The sequence below is a fragment of the Cydia fagiglandana genome, chromosome 8 (assembly GCF_963556715.1).
Source record: "Cydia fagiglandana chromosome 8, ilCydFagi1.1, whole genome shotgun sequence".
In the NCBI taxonomy this organism is placed as follows: Eukaryota; Metazoa; Arthropoda; class Insecta; order Lepidoptera; family Tortricidae; genus Cydia; species Cydia fagiglandana.
The window spans coordinates 10,216,853-10,244,375 of record NC_085939.1 but is presented as its reverse complement, the minus strand read 5'-3'; the positions used below and the strand labels follow the sequence as shown (position 1 = coordinate 10,244,375).

Here is a 27,523-nt window from a genome sequence, read left to right as displayed (position 1 = left end):
GTGCAACAAAAACAAAAATTAAATAAACAAAGATGGGGAAGTAAGACAAACAAGTACAACTGCCCTGTTGTCAGTACAACACTACTACAGTACGACAGTACAACATTACTCTGTTCAGTAACCATTCACAATTTCAACAGAGTAATTAAATATATTAAGTCACTCTTTAATTACATTGATATTATTCTCTTTGGTTTGTTTTTTGTACCATCAATCTAAAAAAAATGCAATATTTAGTTCCCAAAATGGTTTCTTTACACAACACAAAAGTTCAAAAAGATTTTAGCAACACTAGAGAAAGTGCAGTTTAACCTTTTTACACATTCATTATTTTTGTGAAAAGGGATATAAGTTGTTTTTGAAAGCTAATATTTCCGTTACTTTCACATAAGTCAGGTTAATTTAAATGACAAGTTATAATTCATGACTTAAACTATCTAAACTAAAAACAAAAACCTAATTTTTTTAGAAACAATGCAGAAAAAACACGGTTTGAAACGTTTTTCGGCCATACTGAAAAATTTCATTTTTTGAGTTTAACCCTTTTACACTGGAGGCACAGAATTAATACATGTAATGTTATAGTGTCTTACGTTAATCAGTGTTGATTCGCGAGTTTATAAAAAAAAAACCTGAATTCGAAAACCTCCACATGCGCACGTAGCCGGGGAATTCATGGGTCGGGGTGTCTTTGATCACTTATACGTGGTGAAATTGATCAAAAGATTAAAGTAACACCATGAATTATTTTGGCAGCTTACGATTTTTTTTATGTATTTTTTTCAATAGTAATGTAATAAATAGGTATCGTTTGAGTCAGTGGAAGAGTTAGAGGTTGTAGAATTATAAATTTGTATCTAGGAGTTGATCTCTGGAACTGCTTATCTGATTATAAATATTCTTTTAACCGTTTCTTCCATACCGTTGTCGTATGGAATTCAGTTTCTGGGTGGAATTTGGCTATATTTTATCCTGCGGCTTTGCTTTAGGTGTTTTATTATACGTGTGTAAGGCCACCAGCCCACCAGGGCATTAATTCTACAATAAATAAATATGCATTGTTTTTTTATAGAAATAATGCCATAGATTACAAAAGAAAATATCGGGTAACGAGACTACAAAAAATTCCAAGAATAACAACTTAATGATGCATTCGCAAACATTGGCACAAAATCTATTCGTGCCGCATCGAAAGCACACAATATTTTTATAGAACTTTTATACAATAAGTATAAAGGTAACATATCAAAAACCCGGGTGCACAGACCAAATTTACTGAAACGGAAAAGCTTGCTTAAATTCCTACGTTATTTATAGTAAATAAGCGCTTAATTTTTCTAATTTGTATCATTTCGTATGATATCAAAGTAGCCCCCACACCTTAAAAATATGAATAACTTAAAAAGTACTTAACCGATTTTTATTTTTTTATTTTTTACGGGCTTTTTAGCGGGTCTACTTTAGATTGTCAGCAAAAAATAAGTGGTTTCAAAGTAACCCCATTCTCAATATAACTTTGATCGCGTTGTTTTTATTTTTTTCTGAAAAAATTATAAGTCCTAATTTTTTTTTATTTGGCAACATCAACATCAACATCAACATCAACATTTATTCAGCAAATAGGCCACAAGGGCACTTTTACACGTCAACATTGAATTTACATAAAGCAAAAATAATAACATCAACAATTTTATAAAATAAAACTAACAATTCAATCTAACGTATTACAATTACTAAGAGATGTATATGGTCTCTTAATGTCGAATTACATACAAAATACAGATAAAAAAACACACACAAAAAAAATCTATAATATTTAGAGGTGTAAATGTCTCTAGGTGTCAGAACTATAAGATTATATAGTTTATCAAGTTATCCTTAGAGATGTATAGGGTCTCCAAGAGTCAATATCCTGTATAATTAATACATTCATTAAAAGAAAAGATTGAGAAGAAGATGAAGAAGAGAAAAGAAGAATTGGCAGGCGGAAAGAAGATAAAATACCGATTATTATATTTTTATTTCATATTTTTACGTATATTAGGATCGTCAAAAAATGGTGCCAAACTCTAAAATTGATCAAAGTAACCCCGGTTTACGGTACATCGTTGTAAGCATTGAAATAGCGTCTTCCTACGAGTAGGTATACAGAACAGAACAAAACAGAAAATATATTTCTGGATCAATACAGTATGTAAATTGTTAATCCAATACGGGCGATAAATTAAACCAGATATGGAATTAATCCGTGTAATCCTTGTGTTAATTAAGTTCTTTTAAGTTACAGTTTAGCAAGCTGAAGTGGCAATGGGCAGGCCACATTGCGCGTAGAGAAGATGGCCGATGGGGTCGAAAAGTGCTCGATTGGAGACCACGGACTAGCAAACGCAGCGTAGGACGTCCACCCACAAGATGGACGGACGACCTTGTTAAGGCCGCCGGAAGACGCTGGATGCGGATCGCTTCCAACCGGTACGCGTGGAGGTCCAAGGGGGAGGCCTATGTTCAGCAGTGGACGTCTTATGGCTGAGATGATGATGATGATGATGATGAAGTTACAGTTAATAATGACCCCGTAGTTAGTTTTGAAAATAATTATACCGAGCAGCAATATATAGGTAATAAAAATTAAGGAAAATTATCGCAGTACCGAGAGTTTAAAGTGTTATAATGTACCTACTGCAAACATTACGAGAAAATGTAGAGCATAATTAATTTCCTCCGTAATTTCACGGAAACGTAATAACTGTAATAAGCACGTGTATTGCTATTTCAGTCAGTCTCGGAATAAAAAGTACTGAGTTTGGCTGAAGTAGCACGACAAATACGAACATTTTCGAGACAATACGAAGAAAACAATTATGTACTTACTACATCTGCATGATATGACGTTACGAGATACGAGCTTTTTATAGTAGCCGCCAACAAGCGTTGTCAGTTACTTTAAAAAGCTCGTAGCTTGTGTGTTGGCTTTACATTGCGGGCCTAATTATTTAGTATGGTTAATATTTTCATTGTAACTATTTCTAAGCAAAATTTATCTCAATATATTTCAAATATCCTCGTGCCGCCCAATGTGCAATACATTGTACAAAGTGACACTCAGCATAACTGCCCAGATTTTAAAAATTAAATTCAGAGCTAAACGCCCAGTGTGCAATACGCTGTACATAAAAGTTTATCAGATGTCTTAAAATTTCGCGCAAAATTGGAATTTACCTAGAAGTCGTGAATGATCGGTTCAGTGGCGACCATTTTGACAGCTGAAGTTTGGCAGATATTCATAGACAGTGTTGTACTTCCGCAATTAATTCAAACCCGCACGACAAATGGGTATATAATCTCGATTTATTAAATGAATCATGGCTTTTTTCGTTTAGAGAGTGACATAAAAATTATCTTCAATGTTTGTTTTATTGAATTGTACTGTTATTTTTTTACAAAGGCACAAATAAGAATTTTTTTTTCTTAATCGTAAGATTATGTTCATCATATTGCACACTGGGCGCTACTGTTATAAAAATACATAATATAACCTACAACTGAAGGTTCCTTTTTGATAGTTTATTTTTAGGTCTGCATGATGATTTACTTGTTGAATACGAGCTGGAAGACTTTTTGCCATTACGTAATAAAATTCGTGATCCTGAATACGAACATTCCGGGGATGAACCAAATATTTACAGTCTTAGTGAAAAATAAAGTTTCCAAGAAAGTGATACTTAAATACAGCCAACATACAATAACTTATACATTAATCAGAAGGATATTAAATTTTATGTTAAGGAAGTTTATTAACTATTTTTCAGACCGTGTTATAAAGCATTTCAGTGTCAAATATGAATGTTAACATACATAAAAAAAGTGGCCCAATACAAAAAAAAAAATTCTGCTTATTGTTGACTTACGTTGCTTATTATGTAACTATTTAAGAAGAATTATAATAGTCAGAGGCTACGTTATCGCGATTACGTGCCTTAAAGTTGATTTAAAAAAATATATTATATTACTTATAACATCAATCAAAAACCCAATGTGCATTTAAATGAACAAAAGATACGAAGGTGGAATTCAGTTTACTGTATTCATTTTTATTCACATATACCCAGAAAAAAATATAAAAAATCCAGCTCGAGTTTTTGTAAAAAAAAAATGTTTGAAGTGCGTGGGCAGGCACGAGGATATACTTCTTAGGTTCTATGTTAACCACCGTTTAACTAATTGCCCGACAATGCCCGTATTAAATTTACACACTGTATACGAGTAGGTTTTAACTAACCTTTACCGACGCGTCGTCTGTGCAAGGCGACTACCACAAAATAAGATTATTGTATCGATTATAATCTATCTAATGTACCTAACTTGAGAATGAACATCAATGTCAGCGTCAACAATAGGTAACATCGGGTACATAACTGCACATTTACTTTAATATTGAATCAATACTGTTTCAATATGTTGAATCAATATTGAAATAGCAACCAAATACCCTACCTAATTATGTAGCGGTAAATAATGCGTGAGCTTTAATGCGGATTTACTAGTTGAATGTTATGTATGACGGAATAGGAGTTTAATTATGGGAAATATTTGGCTATGGAGTATTTGAACTATAATAATATCCCGTGAATGGAACTGATTGCTTGAGAAATAGTTATAACGTAAGTGATATTTAAAACGCTTACAAAGCAACTACCATTTCAAGAATCACGAAAGCGCTTTTGGAAATTAAAAAAAAAACTTTTAAAAAATATTTTTATAAGTAGACAAAAAAAAATGTTTTGAGTTTTGCCCAGAGCCACAGTTTTCGACCGAAAGAGTTTCTATAGTCGTATTTTAATGTAGCCATCTTAAACTGCGCTTTTTGTGGGGACGTACTTATTGTTGATCCACAGCGCCACAGCGTATAGCCCGTCGCTTTCACCCAATAGACTAGTTAATTTTAGATTCCAATAATTCTCAATAGTCCCTAAACCCTGGCGGTCAATTACACGTTCTACTTAAATACGTTTAATTTAGGTGTCAAAAGGGACTCTAATGGCTCCTCTACACGATGGGCCAACGCCGGCCAGTCCAAGATATGATATAGCAATGAAAGAATGAGATAACAATATCACTTGCTCCCTCTAACGCATAAATGCGTCCCTTGGAGTGGCCGGCGTTGGCCCATCGTGTAGAGGAGCCATAAGTGATGGTTTCGGCTTCGGCTCCGCGCACGCCTCCCAAATATTCAGAACACCATTGTGAAGTGATAGGTAAATTCATTTTGTTCTGTACAATTTACATTATACATTTCCGAAATTAAACCCGTATACAGTATACGAGTATGATACATGTATGGTAAACTGTGTAAATAGTAGGTACTATTTACACATTTTACCCCGCGGGGTCGGTTCTCGATCAGATTAAGCTTAAGCTATTTGAAAATACTATAGTTATATAGGCATAGTACAGTCGCCATCAGATATATCGGAGCGGCCAAGGCGCTCACAAATATCTGGACACACCTCTATTGTCATGGTGTTAGTGTGCGTGTTCAGATATTGTGGACACCTTGGCCGCTCCGATATATCTGATGGCGACTGTACCTATAGGTTCTATTCTAGCCTAAATGTTCAGATAAAGGCTGAGTGCGTAATGCGAGCTTACACCTGTATTATTTATTCATTTACCTGAAACACGATAACCCTAATGTACGAGCAGGTAGGTAGTAGCCGACGTACTAATTTAATAGGATTACGAATCTAGCGCTCGGGTTGAGGATAGCTCAAATACAGTGGAACCTCCATAACACAAATCATACAAGGAAAACGTCCAATGTTCGTGCTACAAGTTTTTATCGTATGAAGAGTGTCGACTCGGAGGTTTTTATACATTTCTGTTTGTCTTAAAGATATTTCAAATTCGAGTTAGGTCTAAATCGTGTTACAGAAGTAATTCACAAACAAGAATAGTACCGGCTTTAGTTAGGGTTTTTTTTGCGTTATAAGATAATATAATAATGTTATTTTTTCCGAGATATAGATGTCGAATTTAGTTTTAGAGTTTTTAAAGTAAAAATTACACTAAATTTACCGTGAAGGGAATTGTGGGTAACTTCGTTTGATATTGTATAGGGGTTTTGGCCTTGGAGAGGAAAGGGATAGCATTTTGTTTCATGTATTTATGTCATGTATGTTTTACTTTGTAGCTGGTTTACAGTGTTTATTTAATTATATCCGGTCTTCGTCACCACTGTTATAACTTGAAATATATAGACGAGCAGCATTCAGGAAAATATCTATTTATTGATGAATACATTTATGTTGACATAAAGCCTAATGTCCTATATGTTTTTGAGAAAATGTGTCTCTATTTGAGGAGTATAAAGTATGATTAAATTATTTGCTCGTGTAACAGGACACAAATAGTATATTACATTAACCGAAGAGTCCAAATAACCAAATCTATTTTAGCTACGCATTCCTATGCAAATCATCTTTACCTTGTATGGACTAAGCACTCTAAGCAGTGTAAAATGTCATAATTTTCTGATTTTCATCACCATTTTGCACTTTAATTTTACTTAGATAACTTACACTTAACCCTAAAAAAATATTACATCACCAAAGCCTCCTTTCCTTTTTTGTATGCCGACAGCGGTCACAATTAAACGCTTCCTGAGTGCAATAAAACTAATCTAGAACCCACTAAAAACTCCAACAGAAACTCGCTATCGCACCGATCTGAAAAAAGCCAAGGCGAAGCTTTATATTCTCACCTAATCTCGCCCGGTATCTGCTCTCCCCTTTTTGTGTTTTAATAAAATAATTCACCCCGAAACAGTGAGGTAACAAAAGCTATGAAAAGTCGTCGCCGTACCGGGCAATCTCGATAAAACCGGTCGGATCGTAAACTTGACCCTCCGTTATCCGGGCGAAATCAGCACGAAACTTTAAGGAACGTACACATCGAGAGATGATTTACGTTCGGTCGCGTTCTCTGACATTAAAAAACCGGAGGAGCGCGAGTCGGACTCGCCCACCGAGAGCTCCGTACTTTTTACAAAGCTTTTTTATAGCGGCAACAGAAATACCTCATCAGTGAAAATTTCAACTGTCTAGTTATCACAGACAGACGGACGGACATGTAATATAGGTCTTAGTAATATAGTCCCGTTTTTACTCTTTGGGTACGGAACCCTAAAAATATGGGTCGAACGAAATTGAAATTTTACTGTTACTCTATTTGGATTTGTTGGGTGGGGGTGGGATTAAATCATAATTCCTTTTTAAGATCCTAAATTACTAATCTATCGGAGTAATATTCTATTATTTTAGCCGATCCGATATAAATTTTTGGTAGGCACCCATCAATCTAGATTTGATGTAAAATTCACTTGTAGCCTAATTTAGTTAGACGCTGCAGGTATAATTAAATTATTTTGTCTAATTTGTCTTGGTGGTACAGAAACTTGTTAAGTACTATACGTTATTATATTGTGGTATGTTTGATATCCTTGCAGAGAGCAATGTGCATTATAATTGTAAAAAATATGTGAGTATATTTAGCAATCACTGAGTAAAACAATTCTATCCCCGACGTGAAGAAAGCCTGATACTTTGTACGGAAGCGGATGAAGTATGGAGCTCATGTAGGTAAGAAATCAAATAAAAGTGCAAACAACTTGTGAAGCGGGTAATTCCTCTTCTTTTTCCCACTTTTGTGTCCCAATGTGCAGTTTTTCATAGTTATTAAAAAGCGGTGGAAGTTACCACATAACTATCAATTATTAATACCTATACACAAACATACCAAATAAATAGCCTCTCACCCTGAATATTAGTGCTAGTACTTAATTATATTAAACCGCATACATATAATTGTTCTAATTTGAAACACTTCACATATATTCTGACTATTAAAACGCGTAATATAAGTTGCATTAACTACTGTATACGCGTAGTTTAAAATAAATGAACTCAGTAATTAGGTTGAATAAATTAAATTATATGTAATTTCAAAAACAATTCACATCATAACGTGACATTCTACAAATTGTAATTTATTTTCAATGCCTATGATTTCAGCGGTGAATATAATGAGTATTATATCAAAATTGAATGTGTTGAGAAACCTTTAATTATTTTTAACTTAGTAATTACGGCGGCTTACTAGTGCGTGACACAAAACAATTAAAAAATATTTTATAACCTGCGTTTTTTACTCGGAATCATGGATAGAATCTATTCGGATAGAGAAGAGTCGTGGAATGTATTGGGACCCATTCATTCCACGACACTTTTTCCGCACAGACTCAATTATTTAACCTTCGAGAGGGCTGGCTTTCAGTATATTGAGTAGTTTTCTACCTACATGCACATAAATAATACAGTTTATGCTTGGGCATTTTTGGTTATTGTATCTCGTCGTTGGTTTTTTAAAACTTTAGAATTGACTTCAGAAAATTAAAGTAACCTTATATTTACCACTTACCTTCATATACAAATACATACAGGTAATTCAGGTAAGTCACAATTGCTTATAAGCTCTGGGATTTTTTTCGGAAGTGTTTTATTTTATTGTGTCGTGATTGATATCATCCATACATGAATTATGAAACAAAGTCCCCCGCATCGTCTGTTTGTATGGCTGCCGGTACGTTCGAGTTAAATAAACTCTGAAAAACTACTGGATCGTCATGCGGCTTTCACCTATGAGTGTCTTGTGATTCTTGAGGAAGATTTAGGTATATAATTTGTTAAGATTTTAAGTGGATTTGTTGAACTACCTATCGCTATTAATGTATTAAAAAATACTTCATGTTATTTATTTACATACCCAATCTATGTTTGCCGATTGATATCAAATATTTTATTGTAACTATAGTTACTATACAACGACATTGGAGTATTTAAGGTCGGTGACGTAAAATCTTTATAACGCCCATTGGATGCTATATATGTAACGTATTATTATTGCAATCAATGGGTCTTCGCACTTGTTATTAACAGAACCTTGGAGGTCACACAAATAACATTTGATGTACTGTGGAAAAAAGATTAGGTGAATGAAATAATGACCCTAATCATGTAATTAGTATTACATATCAATTTATCTCTAGTGCCAAATGTACATAAAAAGAACCACCCGTCAATCGCCAATAATTAGAAAACGGCCAATACTACTCACCGACAACGTCGAGAGAAACTATAAAGTTTCTTGTTGGTGAAATTTGGTAATCGACTCTGCACCGATACACGGCACGGTCCTTTGCCTGCACATTGTGGATGCGTAGTGCAGACGGCAGACTGTTCCACCGAGCTCGATTTTTGAACCCATCTTCCATCCAGTGGCCCGTATCATCTGAAGCTCGTGTGTCGAAGCTGTGGACAAATTAAAACTGTTAGAAGTTTTATTAGTGTAACGTTTGTCATCATCTTCCTCGCTTTGTCGCATTTTGCCACGGCTCATGGGAGCTTAAGGTCCGCTTGGCAACTAGACATAGACATAGACATTTATTCATATTATTTTAAATATTACATGTCAGGCAGTTTTTATATAACATTAAAATTTATTAAAATATTAGTATTAAATTATTCAATTAAATTACATATCATAGTATTATATATTAAATTCGCTTTATAAATCCCAGAATTGGCGTAGCACTAGTTCTTACCAAAGCGACTGCCATCTGACTTTCCAACTCAGAGGGTAAAGTAGGTCTTATTTGGATTACGCTACCAGTGCTAGGAGTGCAACCTTTATACACCAGTTGATAAAGGCACTAACAAGAAATATCAAACCATTATCTGACTGTAATTTTCTTACTAAATTACAACCAAACAGGTCTACTTGAAAAGTTGCTGCCGTTATCTCCTGGTATTTGGTAAGAGAATTCGCAAAGCTTCTAAAATGTAAACAATCGTTGTGTAGGTTTGTTCTAGATATAAGTAGTCGACTACCTGTCTAACCGTTAGTCAAACCATGCATCCCTGGCCAATTTATAGTGCCAGTAATATTTGCAGTATCCCTTCGGGAGTCAGAAGCTCACGTATGCAATTAACACCGGACTCATAAACGACATGTAAACATTAATTAAAATTTCACAGCACTGCGTGAAGATCGTAGCACTGAACAATCTATTCACAAACGTGAATTTATAGTTGCAAACTTAAGCCCGTATCAGATACGTGGAATTGCATTCTCGGCGTTCCGTTCCATTGTTGAGATGGTTTAAGCAACAGACTATTATCTGTAGAATTTTTAGACAGCTACAGAGTGCAATTTACGACGTTTTTAATAAAATGTAGGTCGTTAGAAAATGGAGTTTTATAGCAGAACGGGTGTTATAATGTGTAGGTACGGCTTGTGGTTAATAATGTTATACCAGCTAAAAAGGCCACTTAACCTATATTACACAGACGAAAAATACATTATACAGATTGATATTTTTTTAAATATTTAGGTACTTACAACACATCAGGTATAGTACTCAAAATTAATTCGAGTTTTAGGGATTTCAGGTCCGGAAAAATATGAGAATATGTTTTTACTGTAATATATAATTATGAAATACGAAAGTCAAATTCACGTCACTACTAGTGCTGCTCCAAATGGACGTGCTCCCAACTAATGGATACCTACTACTGTATTTATTATACAGTACCTAACATGCACTCACGTCCACAAACATCCATGCACTTTCGTGTAGGTACAGGTTACAGGTAATAGTTGAAATAATTGTTGGAAATTTTATTTATGTAGTAATCTTGTGTTCGATTTAAACTTACATAGATGACGAATTAACTCTGTAGTGTATATTATACACTGTATAATGACCCCACACAAATAGAGCCAATGAATAGTTAAAGTAAGGACGCTTACCACGTATATTTCGTACATCCTTACTTTCATCATCATCATCATCATCTCAGCCATAAGACGTCCACTGCTGAACATACACGTCCACTGCACAAGCGACCCGCATCCAGCGTCTTCTGGCGACCTTAACAAGGTCGTCTGTCCATCTTGTGGGTGGACGTCCTACGCTGCGTTTGCTAGTCCGTGGTCTCCACTCGAGCACTACTTCCTATCCTTACTTTAGGCGAAAATTAATAACATTGATGCAAATTAATAGTGTAATAATTATTGATATGGAATAAACAAATCTCTATAAGTCGGCTAGCCAGAGTAAAACTATATTTACAAAAAAAATTAAAATGCATATATATTATGTAGATACGTAAATTATTAAACAACTGGAAAAAAATTACCTAGCAGGTAAATAATTAAACAGCTGGAAAAAGTTTAACAGAAAGCAAAGCTCGTTTCCTTGGTGATAAAATCTCAGCCCAAATTCAATTCGGGGCCAATACAATGCGGTTAGAGATAATCAATCTATTTTGTCGACAAACGAGGTAATTTACTCAAAATGTGTTCCGATTGCGTGTCACCGCGGTTAGTGACAAGCGCGCTTTGATTTTCTTTGGGTCCAAAATGATATTTAGAGCCTGTGATCAATAATATTCACCCCTGAATTATGTTAATTTACTGCTTCGCCCGTTTTGAAGGAAACACCAGCTACTAAATACCGTCGAGTACCATCTGACCTTCCAACTCAGAGGGTAAACTAGGCTTTATTTGGATTAGTCTAGTTTAGCAAGATGTTGAAGGCCTCAAGATGTCAAGATGTTGAAGTTTAGCACCGAAGAGCGATTGGTAAATAACAAATATATAAGTTACGAAAAACTCATTGGTACGAGCCGGGGTTTGAAACCGCGACCTTCGGCTTTTATTCCACATAGTGCGCCTCATATTCATTTACATTATTTTAAACAAGCCTGACGCATATTTTACTTTGAATACTGATTCGGGCAGATTTAAAAGAAAAGTATTTTCTTCTTTTTTGAAGTGAAACCTTCTTTAACGGCGCTGAGCAGTTTGTGAGGTGGGGAAAGAATGAAAAACTCGAGACAGCGTAACGCGTAACGCGCTGACGTCATGTCATGTGTGACGGACAATGTTATTCACCAAAGAACTTTAGTCATAACGTATCATAATCAGGTCAATTATTTAAAACTGGACTTTTATATTAAACAATAAAGCTCAATGTTCTAATCTTGTACGGGCTGAAATACGAGGATCTCACAGTTACATTCTAACTTTATATCACTCCAATATAATTCAATAAAGCTACATCTTGATGAAATCGCTAATAAAAGTGAACTCTAGTACTGGTGAATAAAACGCAAAACATCATGACCAAATATATTTAGAAGCGAGGTCTGCAAGGTAACTTTACAATTTCTATTCGAATTTTAAACAATTAACGCTACAAATTTAAGCTCACTGGCCAGGAATATCGGAACTAAAGTTTTTCAATAGATGGGTCAATTATACATGATGCTGCAGACATTTTGGACTAGTCATTGAGTTTTCACTTCTGTCGGCACTCCCGTTGTTTTTTTTATTTTATTGTAACTAATTCAATTCAACAAAACGGGGGTTTTTATATGCCCACTGCCCGTTACCTATGGTGCTACGTGGTCCTTAATATGGCTACTGCCTTGTTAGGCGTACAGAGTAAGAGTAGTAAGTCATGTGCATATCACATTTACACTTGCGTCACAAAATGCACTAACTCCCAGCACTGGCTTGACTCGCGCGGATGTCGTGGCTCGTAAGATTGACCGTTTAATAAATATTTAATTCCAAACCAAAAGAAAATATATTTGTACTATGAGAGTACTAATAAATCTTACCCTTAAATTTCATGTAAACTCCCTGCAGGGCAGTGGCCACATAGAAACCACTTGAACGTGCCCCAAACGGGCAGAGGGTTCATATTGGCCACAAACTTTTAGAGCGTATATTTTATCAGAAAACAATAACTGACTTACTACACATACATTATCTAATAATCTACCAAAAATATAACACAAAATACTTACAGTATTTTTTTCGGTGTAGCGAACTTTTATAGCGAGAATATCGTACGAAAACTGCCATTTCTTGTCGATTTGAAATTGACAACTCAAATCAAATCAAATCAAATACACAAAGAGAATTTGTTTTGACACCTCCCATTTCGTACGGAAATCTTCAACTTTATAGATTTTACGGCAATTACATTTTGGGGTCGTTGTATTTACTCTGCTGGTCAAAAAAAATCATTTGTTAAGTGGTACCTATAGATGTAGGTACACTACCTGTTTAAGGGTTAATATTATGCAGTTCTAAATGGCCAAACAAGGGACAGGACAGATTTCATCCACCATTATAAACACTAACCAACAAGATCAATAGGGGTTCGTGCGTTGTAAACTGCAATGTAGATTAGCTTAGGCCTGATCACAATACGGGAACATTCAGTTTAGCTATGATCAATTTCGGCCGGGCCTTTGTGGTTGAACGGTATGTGAATAGATTTGTTGTTGATCGTGATTAGCCGTTGAGGAACTTAATCGCGTGTTCTGAAATAGTTAAGAGGGAGTATAATGGTAAAGTTTGACTTGGCCTTATAATAAGACCAGTATTGTTATAGTCTGCACCTTAATGTTCATGGTCGCTACTCAAAAGCTCTCTAGTCCTAACTCGACATCAGAGCAAATACCGCGAACATCAAATTCGAGAGTATTTGGTGTCCGTGGTAATAAAAAGGCAAGAATGATGGAATGGAGATCGTGCATCAAAATTTGAAGTCTACAAAACTGATTCGATGTTACACTTCAAAAGGTAAATCATGAAATTTAATCGCGTTAGACCCTTTAATGACATTAGTTATATGACTTGATGTTAGCTGGACGTCTATTGTTGTGTACTCTGCCTACTATGGACATGTCAAAGATCTTCTTCCGACCAAAATGCTCACATTTTTAATTGGATACATACGAATTTAACATACGTGAACATTGCCAAACACAATCAGCGCAAATATTATTTGCACCTTTAAACTTAAAATGCAAAATTCACTCCCGATAAAATATTTTTCACTTTCAATTTAAACTGTTTCATATGCGCTGTTATTTGATAATCTAAAATTAAGGAGAATCATTTCACTGCATTAAATAAAGGCAAGTTTAATCAACGCCAGTGATTTGGAAATTTGAACCAACACAATAACCCACGGGTATGAGTTCCGTAAGTCTTAAGCTGCAATTCAAATGTAAATTTAGCTTCCGACTGTCCTTGGCGTGAAAGATCGTTTTTCATTATCCTATTCTAGCGTGTGAAGGCAAGTTTCAGATTTACATTAAATTAAGTTGACAGTTTCTATCGTTAATTAATTCATTAATAAATTAATGCCGCGTAATCCTTTGGTGTGATTCTTTTATGAAACTCATTTCATTCGTTTCATAAACCCATTCTCGTATTTGTCATCATGTAACCGTCACATAAACTACTTTTATTGCCAAATCACATTTAAAAATGATATTACAGGTACCTAAAACTTTACACCAGACGATTTCGTTGTGTTCTACCCGATATATCAATTAACAACATTATACTCTAAACATTGTAATGCTTGCAATATTCAGATTCACGCCTAATACATCAACTTAACCGCTTACCTAAGCTGTGATATAATCTGGTAAGGGACGCTACTGTGGGCAGATTCTGCAAACTCTATCATGTAACCACGCTAAATCATCTGTTTTTGCAGAACGCGAACGCGAACTCCGCCGAGCAATCTAAACTGTATCGTATCGAGACTCGCTTTAACACAATTAAAGTTTATATACATACCTTGCATAATAGGGGTTACATATTCCGTGTACTGATTAGAATACTACGTAGGATACACGGAGGCGAAACTAATCATCTTGCAACGCAGTTCTTCTATTACTATGAAAGAGTTTTAAGATGTGTAATGTTAAATAAACCGCTACATAACAACATAAGAATAAACTACCAATGGAATGATTACCAGTAAATAAACCATTTTATTGCGTTCCTCTAAATTTGACCATGACTAAATTTAAAATGACCATAGTTGTACATAGCGCTAGCTCTAATCACATGTAGTTTGAGCAATACACATAGGAGTACGAGTTACGTGTTGTGGTATTAAATAATTTAAAACACATTGTATTACATTGTTAAACAGATAATAAATAAACAAATATTATAGGACAATTTTACACAGATCGACCTAGTCCCACAGTAAGCTCAATAAGGCTTATGTTGTTGGTACTAGATGACGATATATATAGTAATATACATAGAACACTTATATACATAGAAAACATCCATAACTCAGGAACAAATATTTGTGATGAACACACAAATAAATGCCCTTACCGTCAGGATTCGAACCCGGAACCTCCTGCTTCGTAGGCAAGATCACTGCATTCACTGCCGACTAGGCTAGGAGGCCGTTAAACACATTACATTACATTGTTAGTTGAATAGTTAAAAATGAAATGAAACTTCCATCCCGTTTTAAATGAAAAAGTTAAGGGTAGGTACATGATATTCAGTTAGCCGAACTGCGGGAAAAAATCTCTTTGAACTTTGAACGAACTTAACTGTATTGAATATAGCTGCAGCGGACTTTTTGTATATTTTGCCAGAGCAAAATACACTTAGCGCATTTTTGTGCAATGTCGGCAGACATTCTGCAAAAGTAATAATACTGGGGTTGAACATACTATTTATGAAGAGCGCAATTTAAAAGCGTTTAATACTCCGGCACTTGGACATAATGCAAATAGTTGTGAAAATTCAAGTGCATTTAAGAGATATTAAATTTTCATCTGAGTTGATCATCATAAACTATACATACCTACTTAATGTAAATTCGGATACTTGCTATGATGATGACACATATATTTTACACAAAAAAGTTTTTTTATAAATACATAGTACCTACCTATTAGCTTTAGTTCGGAACTTTAGAACTCCTTAGAATAATGTGCTTGCCTATTTATTTTAAGCTGATAAATGTCCCACAAAAAGTAGTTAAAAATAACAGCGTGGTATTTTTATTCAGTCGACTGGAGCGAAAATTCAACGATTCTTAATTATAGAACACTTTTACTTTTAATAGTTCTTATATTCAACTTAGAATATGCCGTATGCGGCTGGCTAGGGGCACATCTTGGCAATTCGAAATATTTCTTTCGGGTACGCGAAAGGCAGCGCATTTTATGTGGCTTATCATGCAATGGTTATTTCATGCACTAGTTGGTATGTATGACTTAGAGCAACTTGCACCATCCCGCTAACCCGAGGTTACGCGGTTAAACCGTTAACCCAGTGTCAAATTGTGCTGATAACCATGGTAACTCCAGGTTTAACCGGTTAACCCCGGGGTAGTGTATGGTGCAAGTGGCGCTTAAAAATCGAGATCGGAGGTAAAGTTGTCTTTAATTTCCACATTATTGATTTGATCATGGCAGAAGTAGATATGAATCTGTAATTAAAAAATGGAACAAACAACAGCCATCTTGTGCTTCTACATTTTTGGAATTATCATGTTAAAAATTTATATCTGAAAATCCGCAAGGCCCTATAACATAAATATACAGTCTTTAAAAAACGGCAGCCATCTCGACGAATATAAAAAATATGGCTTTGAATGAACTCTTTATAATTCTGTGGTCAAAAGACTTTTTCAATTGCACGTTCTTGGCGAAGCGCGAGCGTTCGGAGTTACCTGACGTACTCTTATACCTTTAAACACGCAATTCTTGTATATTTGTTTATTTATATGTGTATATATATATTTCGGGGATCTCAGAAACGGCTCTAACGATTGCGATGATATTTTTCTATATGGGGGTTTACGGGGGCGAAAAATTGATCTACCTCGGTCTTATCTCTGGGAATATGTGCGTTTTTTAGTTTTTATGTTTTCCGAGCAAAGCTCGGTCTTCCACATATTGGTATTTACTCGTAATAGAATTTTCGTCAAATGACAGAAAAGTTCGTATGCATGTTTGACTATTTGTGCTTGTGTATGTTTGTGCTTGTGTAGGTACGCCTTGAATGGCTTGCTCTGCTTAGAAACGTAATAATTCCGACTGCCACCCACGTAATCGTAAATAAAGAGAGATATCGTCAGGTACATCGACGACCTAGTGACAACCTTAGCATTTAAGTGAATATCAAGGTCAAATATATTAAGTTTGAAAAAGGTTAAGTTAATATGATAAAATATGTACGAAAATCTTGAAAACTACAATTCAGTCCATCTGATCCCTGTAAGGGTATTAAGTTGAACTTTATTGGAATGAATAAGACCTTTATTGGCATGAATAATATGTTAATCGCGAATTTAATATGTTCCGCAGTTAGGATATATTATTATAATATTATTAATGGAAAATATATCAATACCTAATTAAAAAAATACTAATATTTTTATTTAATTTATTTTATATTAGTAAATTTTTTTTCTTTGTATTGTGCCACAAACATAGGTATTAAGATACCTCTGTAACTAACATACCATGGATCGAACTTGGTCTGAATTAAATGATTTATTTATTATATCATATTATATTTATTGAACTTAAAAATTAATGTAATGTCACCAGTTTATCAATGTCCATGTAGTGTTTGCGAAGGTTTGCCGTAAAAACATTCCACACTTATACATATTTTAACACTTTAAACTCTCGCGTTTTGTACACATATTTAATTACACAAACGGGCCTACCGCGATATAATTTCATTGTTTTTACCTTTAATTCCGACGTTTCAGCTGAGTTGCACCAGCTGTGGTGACCAACTGAAACGTCGGAATTAAAGGTAAAAACAATGAAATTATATCGCGGTAGACCCGTTTGTGTAATTAAATATACATATTTTATCATCAAATTACATATATTTTAGTCCCTCTACCCTTTTCTGTTTTGCACTAATAATCCCGTCGACGAATACCAAGAAACATATTATCTATCCTTTTGCCAAAATCCTTAGTTAAGTTTTAGTATTTAAACCTTTGTATCTGAATTAACATGGGAAGTAAACAAATCCAAGTTCTATTTTAATTACTGGAGTTGCCATGTTAACGAAGATACAGGCATACCTAGAAGGGTCAGTTCAAGTCAAGCAGGATCACAAAGGGTTTCGCTATTCTTATTGCTTGACAAGGGAGTTGATTCGAACTATCCAGTATTAAATACAACCTTAAGGTATTGTATTTAGGAATTACACTTACACTGGTTGACGATGCGAATTACACAAAAAGCGATGACAATAACAGTCCTGGTCCCAATATTTGCATGGTTTGCCGCGGACTTGCTTCATTACGTTACGTAGCTACTGACCAAAAAGGTTAATGATGTAGATATTCGTATATCAATACACAGGCAACAAAAGACATGAAATGTCTCTGATATTTCCATGGAATGTACATATTAAACTATAATAGTATACATATAAATGTATGCGTATACCCGGTAAGGGATAGGTATCTTTTGAGAAATTACTTTAGGGATGCCATGCCACATGCAAAGTAAAGTAAAGTTGGTTGGTCCGTTATTCTTTTATTTTCTGTCGGTACGCGTACGCGTTACGAATTGCAAAAAATAATCACAATAACTAATTTTATACAAAAACACACGATTTCATTTTAATATGAATTATTTTGATACAATTTTGAGTTAAAATAGCAAAAGCCGGACGCCCGTTTTATTTTTTTTTATTTTTTCCGTTTGCGACAGCCGACAAGGATACTTTCATTCAGCTAAATTATTAAAAAATATTTTAGTGAAATAAGTAATATTGTACTTGTATTTTAGTGAAATATATAATTGAAATGTTGTATCATTTCAATTTTAAGCTGTATTTTTATTATATCATTTTGATTTATTTGTAAATAGCTTTTAAATTATAAAATATTTTGGAGCATAGTATATAAAATGAATATAGTACCTATATTTAATCTTTTTTCATTCATCCCACACGTGTATGTGCAACGCATAGTTTGGGTGCAATATAAAATAGAATAGAATACCATTTATTTCAGTATAAGTACACACTTATACAATACATACACAGAAAGAAAAAAAAAACTTATAACTAACTTGTATACTGTAACTACACTGAAAAAGGTGAACGAATACGCAGGTATTTGCAACGATGCGGGACTTGCGGGAGCCATTTTGATTATGTTATTACTTTGAAGTACGAGTAGATGACCTGCGCCACTGTCTCCCGGCGGTATTGGGATCCTAATACCATACCCAACATCACACTAAAAGTTGGCAGCGGTTGCCAGCTTTGAACTATGTTCCCACAAGGAAAAGGACCATTACTGGAAGGGGTGTATCCGTGTAATAGTTTAATGTTATTGTGACAAACAGTTAAAATAATTGTTTTCCATTAAAAGTTTAGCTTAAATAATTACTACTTGACCACTGTTATTCAAGTCCGTTATAACAGTTTTCATTTATTTATAAATGCTCCACTGCTATGAAAATGCCTCCCTCTTTTTCTATCTAAATAATATGACAATTTCAGGCCAATCTTTCCGGACTACCTAGGTACATCAAGATCGTGCCACCATTTTAACACATAAGAACACAGAACTGTTCCGAAACTTCTTAAAGTCAAATATACTTCGTCTTCATTCCCTTTTATTGACAATGTGCTCAAGTTTTATTTTACCAAAGATACAAGCCCATAACAATTAAATGAACCAAACAAAGTTTCGTAAACAAAACATTTAGGTACGAAATAACGTTACCGCTAATTCAGTTTGATGTTTTCTCGTTACGAGAAGGATGCATTGGTCTAGAGGGAGCACTGAGGCTTTTCGCGAACGGCACACATAATAATATGTGAAGCCTCTGAAAATAAACAACTGTAATAGAGGCTAATTCAAACTTACATTGTGACATCAAAATGATATCTGTATGATGTCAGTCGCGCATTTCGCTTGTACTTGTCCATGTCCATACGTGTATCGGCACGAACGAGACGCACGTATGACTGATATCATTTAGATGTCATAATGTAAGTTAGAATGGGAATCACATGAAGCCAAAAAGGCCGCCCCCATACCATCGAAGTTACGCTATCATTTTAAAATGAAATGGAGCCAAATTCCAACTTATGTACTTATATATGTCAATATTTTAACCCTCCCTTTTGCTTCGCCGTAGTCGGGTATAATGCCGCTTGTCACTGGTGTAACCTACGTGAAAAGTGAACAACACTCCGTCCTATAATTAACACGCACGCAATGAGGTTCCCTTATACTGGAGTCAGTTATGTAACGCTGCCATACATGACCCAAAAAATTTTTATTAAGCTATGAGCTTCATCACATCTGATATTTGAGTAATTCTAAGCATTTATAGCCTGGGGTGGGGGGGAGGGTGGGGTACAAAGACGGCCGCCACCCGTCATCTTAAAAAAAAATCTATGCTGATCCTGGTGGGTACTAGGGCAAGTTTGGTATCATTTTCGTATAAACCAAAGACGTAGAATTCATTGCTGATATTTGTTTTTTTCAGTTTCATAGTAATTTTACAAGAAAAACGTAAAAAGGTGAAAAATTTGGTTGGAGATTTTTGCTACGCGGAGCCGAAACTACTTACAAAAGATAGAAAGTTGAAATTTGCACACTAGATTACATTTATAATGTGTACAAGAGATAAGAAGCGATTTTGAGAAATTCAACCCCTAAGGGGGTTAAAAAGGGGATGAAAGTTTGTATGGGGTTCAAGTTTTATTTTAAGCTAGGAATTTGAAACTTCGTAAAACGATATATTATTAAAATACAAGAAAACTAATTTCAGCGTTTTTGAAAATTCATCCCCTAAGGTGGTGAAAAAGGGGTTGAAAGTTTGTATGGATATCAAAAAAATTTTCGAACGCGGGACTTGAATCTTTGTATTTGGGGACATTATTAAAAGACAGGAAAAGTAATTTCAGCGTTTTGTAAAATTCATCCCCTAACAGGGTTAAAAAGGGGTTGAAAGTTTGAATCCGTTACAAATCCGAGTAGACACACATTTCTTATTGCCTCCCAGGCTTGAAATGCTTAGAATTACTCAAGGAACATATGTGATGAAGCTCATAGCTTAATAAAAATTTTTTGGGTCAACTTTATAACTGCTTCCGCTATTATAAAGAGAACACTTCTGAAGTTCGTCATCTATTTATAGACTCTTCATAAGTCACAATATAGATTAATGATACTCGAACATAACATAAATAAGGAATACTGTGAGGTTAGGTGTGTTTCGTTAATCTAACTGAGAGTTATTTGACGAATCCCCTTTCCATTCTTCACGGTCAGTTTAAGTACTTACCGCAAATAAAGTTTAGGTTTTTTTTGTTATCGTGTACTTGTGCTTGATGGATAATAATATTCATTTTTCCTCATAACTCCTTACATTTATTATAAGCCAATTTCCGGCTTCAAATTTTATGTAAAAAGTAATGAAATGTAAAACAAATATATGGATCTTCTTATGCGATTTTCAAAAAAATAGTCAAATTGAACGGTTTCTTTTATCCCCGGGATGTACATACTGGTATTGCACATCAGGCATAATAATTGAAGCTTATTTGTTATATAATATTTTTGAGGCGTTGTGTTGTCTGACGGTTCTAAGATAGGTATAAATTGTAAAACGGAACCCTAAGGCGATTGTCACACAGACGCGGCATACGATTGTGGCAACAGTGTGAAGACCCCAAGCGTCGGGATTTGTTGGCATGAAATTTACTTTGCGGTATCTGGGTCATTCTAAAAATGGTATAACAGTGTGTCACTTCGCTGGGCGGAGCTTATCGCTCTAAACGTTGACATTTTGTAACGCATTTCTTGCAAAGCTTGCAACGTTCTTTACTTATCAATGATAATGCACGGTTTACTCACGCAACTATTAGGTACATAGTATTATGTTCCGTAAAAGACAGCTTCTGTTTGTTTTCAAGTATTTTCTACACTTCCTTATCTAAAAAGTAGATCTATATTGATTGCATCGAACAAGGCCTCACCAGTTTGTAAAACTCATAATGTAGTAATCTACATTAACAACAACATGTAGATTACTACATTATGAGTTTTACAAACTGGTGAGGCCTTGTTAATACAAACTGTAAAAATAATAATTACAAAATGGCAGCCGGTAGTTATTTGTTTTGATAACGCGTACAGACAATAATCACCAATGACTGTTAGTTTACAACACTTCTGTATACGTTTTCAATGCTAGCCAACGCCATCATTCCTAACGATAATTTTATTATGCTTTAGTGCAAGCTGCCACCATACGTTAGTGTACATTAACCTGTCAAGCCAGCTACACTTCCTGAAATATTAAAACTATTTTCACCAACAAGTTATTATGAGAACGGATTCTGCGATGTCATAACTAATTCACTTAATTTTATATTTATAGTGTAATTTATAGTAAAAATATTCATATAGTTATTTAAATTGATTGAAAGCGCGCTGTGAAACAATTGAATTAATCTATAGAAAACCGCCCTATTGTTAAAGTATAGCAAGAAAGAATACTTCCATCTGCTGAAATTGCTCAACTTGTAACTCAGCGCCCAATTTCGGACGCTCAAGCGAACCGGCTTTGTCACAATAACGTGCCGCATTGCGCATCGCGAGACGACTAGAATTTTTTTAGGCTCAATATATTCCAAAAGTTGAATATATATACGAACTTCGCATTCTTTTTACGAAGTTTTGGGTAGTCATATTTTTTAAGAATAGTATAGTCTAGAAATTCTATATTATAAAAAAAGAAAAGTGTTGGTTAAACGAATATAATTAGGTAATAATACTAAATAATCTAACATTAGCTAAAGATATTATGAACTGAGGAATCATTATGATTTTGTCAATGTTTTACTACCTACTTGAGTTACGTAATCTGAATTATATAATTATTATGCATTAATGTAATTATTATAATTAAGTAGGCATTTAAGTAATACATAATTTAAAGGCATAGGTATAATATGTACATGTTAAATTTTACAATACACGATAGGTCGACGTGGATAGGAATGGAATAGAAAAAAAAATATTTTCTTTCAAGATAGGTACGAGTTCATGCCTATTTTATGTTTACGTGAGTAAGCCCCATTTGTAGGGGAGCAGTTTTATGTTATATAGGTATCCCTACTCTACGCAATCTTGTGGTATGTTGTATAACCGTCGGAGAACTCTGATATTTTTATTACTTATATAACACGCTCTCTATCAATTGGGTCTATCCGTTACGCGTCTAAGCTTTACCACGTTTTGTATAACTAGAATGTTGTTAGACATACACGAACGTAACATTAAATTAGGTTGATCACAGAGTTCATTGTACGTAACTAACATAATACGGAATTCAACAGCTACGCCAACCAATAGCAAGTTCACAGTTCACATTGCCGCAAACATCTACTAGGTACTTTACAAGGCACCAATAGAACTTATCTTACACTTCTGAGAACAGAGAAACTTTAAAATTTCAACTTGAATCAGATATACTTTGCAGTAAAACACAGTAGTAATAATATAATCACTACCTATTCGAATTTAGGGCAGTTTATACTCGTACACTTTTACATTAATATCTTTTTACAGTATAGTTACTGAGATTTTTTTTTAATACCGTTTACCGGGATAAAATATTCAATTATATCCAAATAAAAATATAATATATTTGAATATAAAGTACAATTATACTGCGAGTCGTATCATGAGGAATCTCGCTCACACTTATAGGTAGGCACGCGCGACACATAATGCGAGGCGTGTCAAAGTCGTATCAAAACAATTAGACTGGTCATATTTTTCATAAAAACGATTTCGACTGGCAAAGCATATTACTTTTTGGCAACCGGGTTTTTTAACCTAATTAGACCCCGCTGAATCCGAATTTGTCGGTTGCTTGATCGAATTCTTGACCGGAAGTGAGATATTTGACATTAAAGGTCCCTTTTTTTCGTTTTTCGTAAATAACTCTTAAACGGTGGCGCATAGCAAAAAATGTTCTATTACATAAGTAATCTGCATAAAATTGCCTACAAGAAACATTCGGTACAATTTTTCGCTAGGATCAATATTCAAAGAGATTTCAACGCGGGAAATTTAATTATAATCACTTCTAAGGTCCCATTTTTTAGGTTTTCGTAAATAACTCATAAACGGTGGCCAATATCAAAAAATGTTGTTAGACGTTAATAATCTACACAAAATTTTGAATGAAAAAGAATCAGTACACTTTTCGCAGGGATCAATACTTAAAAAGATAATAAAGAGGGAAAGTTAATTATAATAAATTCTAAGGTTCCTTGTTTTTATTTTTTCGTTAACAATTTGAAAAGTATGACTCATAGCAAAAAAAATCTTATACATAAATAATAAACGTAAAATTTCCTACAAGAAACATCTAGAACACTTTTCGCTAGGATCAATATTTAAAAAGACAAAGCAGCGGGTAAGTTGATTATAATCAATTTTAAAGTCCCTTTTTAGTTTTTTGTAAATAACTCGTAAACGGTGTCCCATAGCAAAATAGGTTTTTAAGAGCAAATTATCTGCATAAAATTTCCTCCAAAAAACATTTAGAACACTTTTCTCTAGGATCAATATTTCAAGCGATATTAAAGGAAGAAAGTTAATTACAATCAGTTCACAGGTCACTTTTTTTTAGAGTTTCGTAAATAACTCGTAAACGGTGGCCCGTTGCAAAACAATATTCTACATAAATACTAAACATAAAATTGTCCACAAAAAAGGTTCTGTACACTTTTTCGCTACGATCAATATTTAAAGAGGTATTAAAGGGGGTAAGTTAATTATAATCAATTTTCAGGTCCCTATTTTTAGGTTTTCGTAAATGACTCGTAAAATAAGTCTCATAGCAAATAATGTTCTTGTAAATAAATAATCGATATAAAATTTTCTACGAAAAACATATGGAACACTTTTCTCTTTTTAGGGTTTCGTACCTCAAAATGAAAATAAACCGGCCAAGCGCGAGTCGGACTCGAGTTGCAAGGGTTCCGTACATTACCCAATTTTTAACAATGTATTTTGTATATGTGAAACGCGAGTGATTGCCTTTCAAAAACCTGTCGGGGTCTTCTCCGAGACCACGGGGACAACGCCGTCCTCGAAACGTCGGAGGTAAATCTTAAAACTTAAATACGCGATTAAGTCCCGTTGTGCAGTTTGATACTGTCGGGATCGGTTCAAAAACTAAATAATGCCCGACTCGCGCTTGACTGCATAATTCTCATAGGTTTTCCTGTCATCTATAGAGGTTCTATTCTGTATATTTTTTCAAAATTTTAGACCCAATAGTTTCGGAGATAAAGCCCCTCCCCCCAAAATAAAACATTAAAATACAAAAAATGACCACCCCCCCCCCCCTTAATCTCCGAAACTACTGGGTCTACATTTCTAAAATAAAATCAAATAAAATATTTCTTTACCTATATAGACGAAAACCTAAAAATAGGGACCTGGAAATTGAATATAATTAACTTACCCCCTTTAATACCTCTTTAAATATTGATCGTAGCGAAAAAGTGTACAGAACCTTTTTTGTGGACACTTTTATGTTTAGTATTTATGTAGAATATTGTTTTGCAACGGGCCACCGTTTACGAGTTATTTACGAAAAACTAAAAAAAAGTGACCTGTGAACTGATTGTAATTAACTTTCTTCCTTTAATATCGCTTGAAATATTGATCCTAGAGAAAAGTGTTCTAGATGTTTTTTGGAGGAAATTTTATGTAGATAATTTGTTCTTAAAAACCTATTTTACTATGGGACACCGTTTACGAGTTATTTTCAAAAAAATAAAAAGGGACTTTAAAATTGATTATAATTAACTTACCCGCTGCTTTGTCTTTTTACATATTGATCCTAGCGAAAAGTTTTCTAAATGTTTCTTGTAGGAAATTTTACGTTTATTATTTATGTATAAAATTTTTTTGCTATGAGTCATACTTTTCAAATTGTTAACGAAAAAATAAAAACAAGGAACCTTAGAATTTATTATAATTAACTTTCCCTACCTATTTATTATCTTTTTAAATATTGATCCCTGCGAAAAGTGTACTCATTCTTTTTCATTCAAAATTTTGTGTAGATTATTAACGTCTAACAATATTTTTTGATATTGGCCACCGTTTATGAGTTATTTACGAAAACCTAAAAAACGGGACCTTAGAAGTGATTATAATTAAATTTCCCGCGTTGAAATCTCTTTGAATATTGATCCTAGCAAAAAATTGTACTGAATCTTTCTTGTAGGCAATTTTATGTAGATTACTTATGTAATAGAACATTTTTTGCTATGCGCCACCGTTTAAGAGTTATTTACGAAAAACGAAAAAAAGGGACCTTTAAAGTCAAATATCTCACTTCCGGTCAAGATTTCGATCGAGCAACCGGCAAATTCAGATTCAGCGGGGTCTAATTAGGTTAAAAAACCCGGTTGCCTAAAAGTAATATGATTTGCCAGTCGCATCAAGAAGGAGAGCGATTTTGAATTTTTTTGTCTAGTCTAAATATCAAAATTTGAATTGTAAAATCTGAATATCATTTCTAGTAGGTAACTGTGATATTTCCGAAATCCGAACACACAAAAATTCTGTCAATACATAATTATTTATTTCTACATATCATCCTAACGGTCGATAAAATGAGTAAAGAATCATAAAAGTTTCCAATTTCATTAGGTGTAGGTAATAAATGTTGTAACACTATTCTGACTGATATAACATGTCTACTGCAACGCCATGTCGTTACTCTGCAATGCTTTCGAATAACTTTTCATTGCTGGTACCAGATTTCCAAAGTTATACTTAGAAGTTAAACTTGTATTTGGTTGATTTTATGGAACCCGAGGCACAAGTGAATAAGTCAAATGTTTGCTGTTAATGTATCGATGTTTTAAGTTAAATCTCTTTCATTGAAGTCTTCCCTTCTTCTTCTTATTTTATAATATAATTTCGTTTAATGTAAGTAGCTATAATGACTCTTCCTATTTTGATATTCTTTGTTTTTTAATATACAGTCTGTAAATCCAATTCGGGCAATACATCAAACCAGACATAGACTTTACGTACCCCCGTAAACATGCAGAAGTTTTTTGAAGTTATACTTCATTATGAATGACCCTTCTTCTTCCTTGCATTATCCCGGCATCCACCTAAATGCCATGAGCCACCGATGTTTGATCATAAGTGACTTTTTTGTTTGATAAAATGTCACTTTTGACACCGATAGATCGGTATCGTATCGCTGTGACATCCTGTACGTAAGCATTGTTCGAATTGGCCTCCACCTGGTTGTTTTATGGTCTAGGATCCACTTTTAAACATATCTCCTATATATTACTGTTCAAAAGAGGGTCGTGTTTGTGAAACTGTTGGTGTACATTAATTGCAAGAGCAGTGCTGGATTAAAATATAAATAAATAAATAAAATAAATAAATATTACAGGACATTTTACACAAATTGACTGAGCCCCACGGTAAGCTCAAGAAAGCTTGTGTTGTGGGTACTCAGACAACGATATATATAATATATAAATGTTTGGGACGAGG

General features: G+C 34.3%; 1 protein-coding gene across 4 annotated transcripts in view; it reads right to left on the bottom strand.

The window, feature by feature from the left end:
* Positions 1-27,523, bottom strand: part of LOC134666639 (hemicentin-2-like) — a 129,587-nt gene that overhangs the window by 33,912 nt on the left and 68,152 nt on the right. For all 4 annotated transcript variants that reach the window (XM_063523855.1, XM_063523856.1, XM_063523854.1 and 1 more), the window contains exon 4: positions 9,172-9,365. In XM_063523855.1, the coding sequence (XP_063379925.1) occupies positions 9,172-9,365 (194 nt within the window). The remainder of the gene's footprint in view (positions 1-9,171; positions 9,366-27,523) is intronic.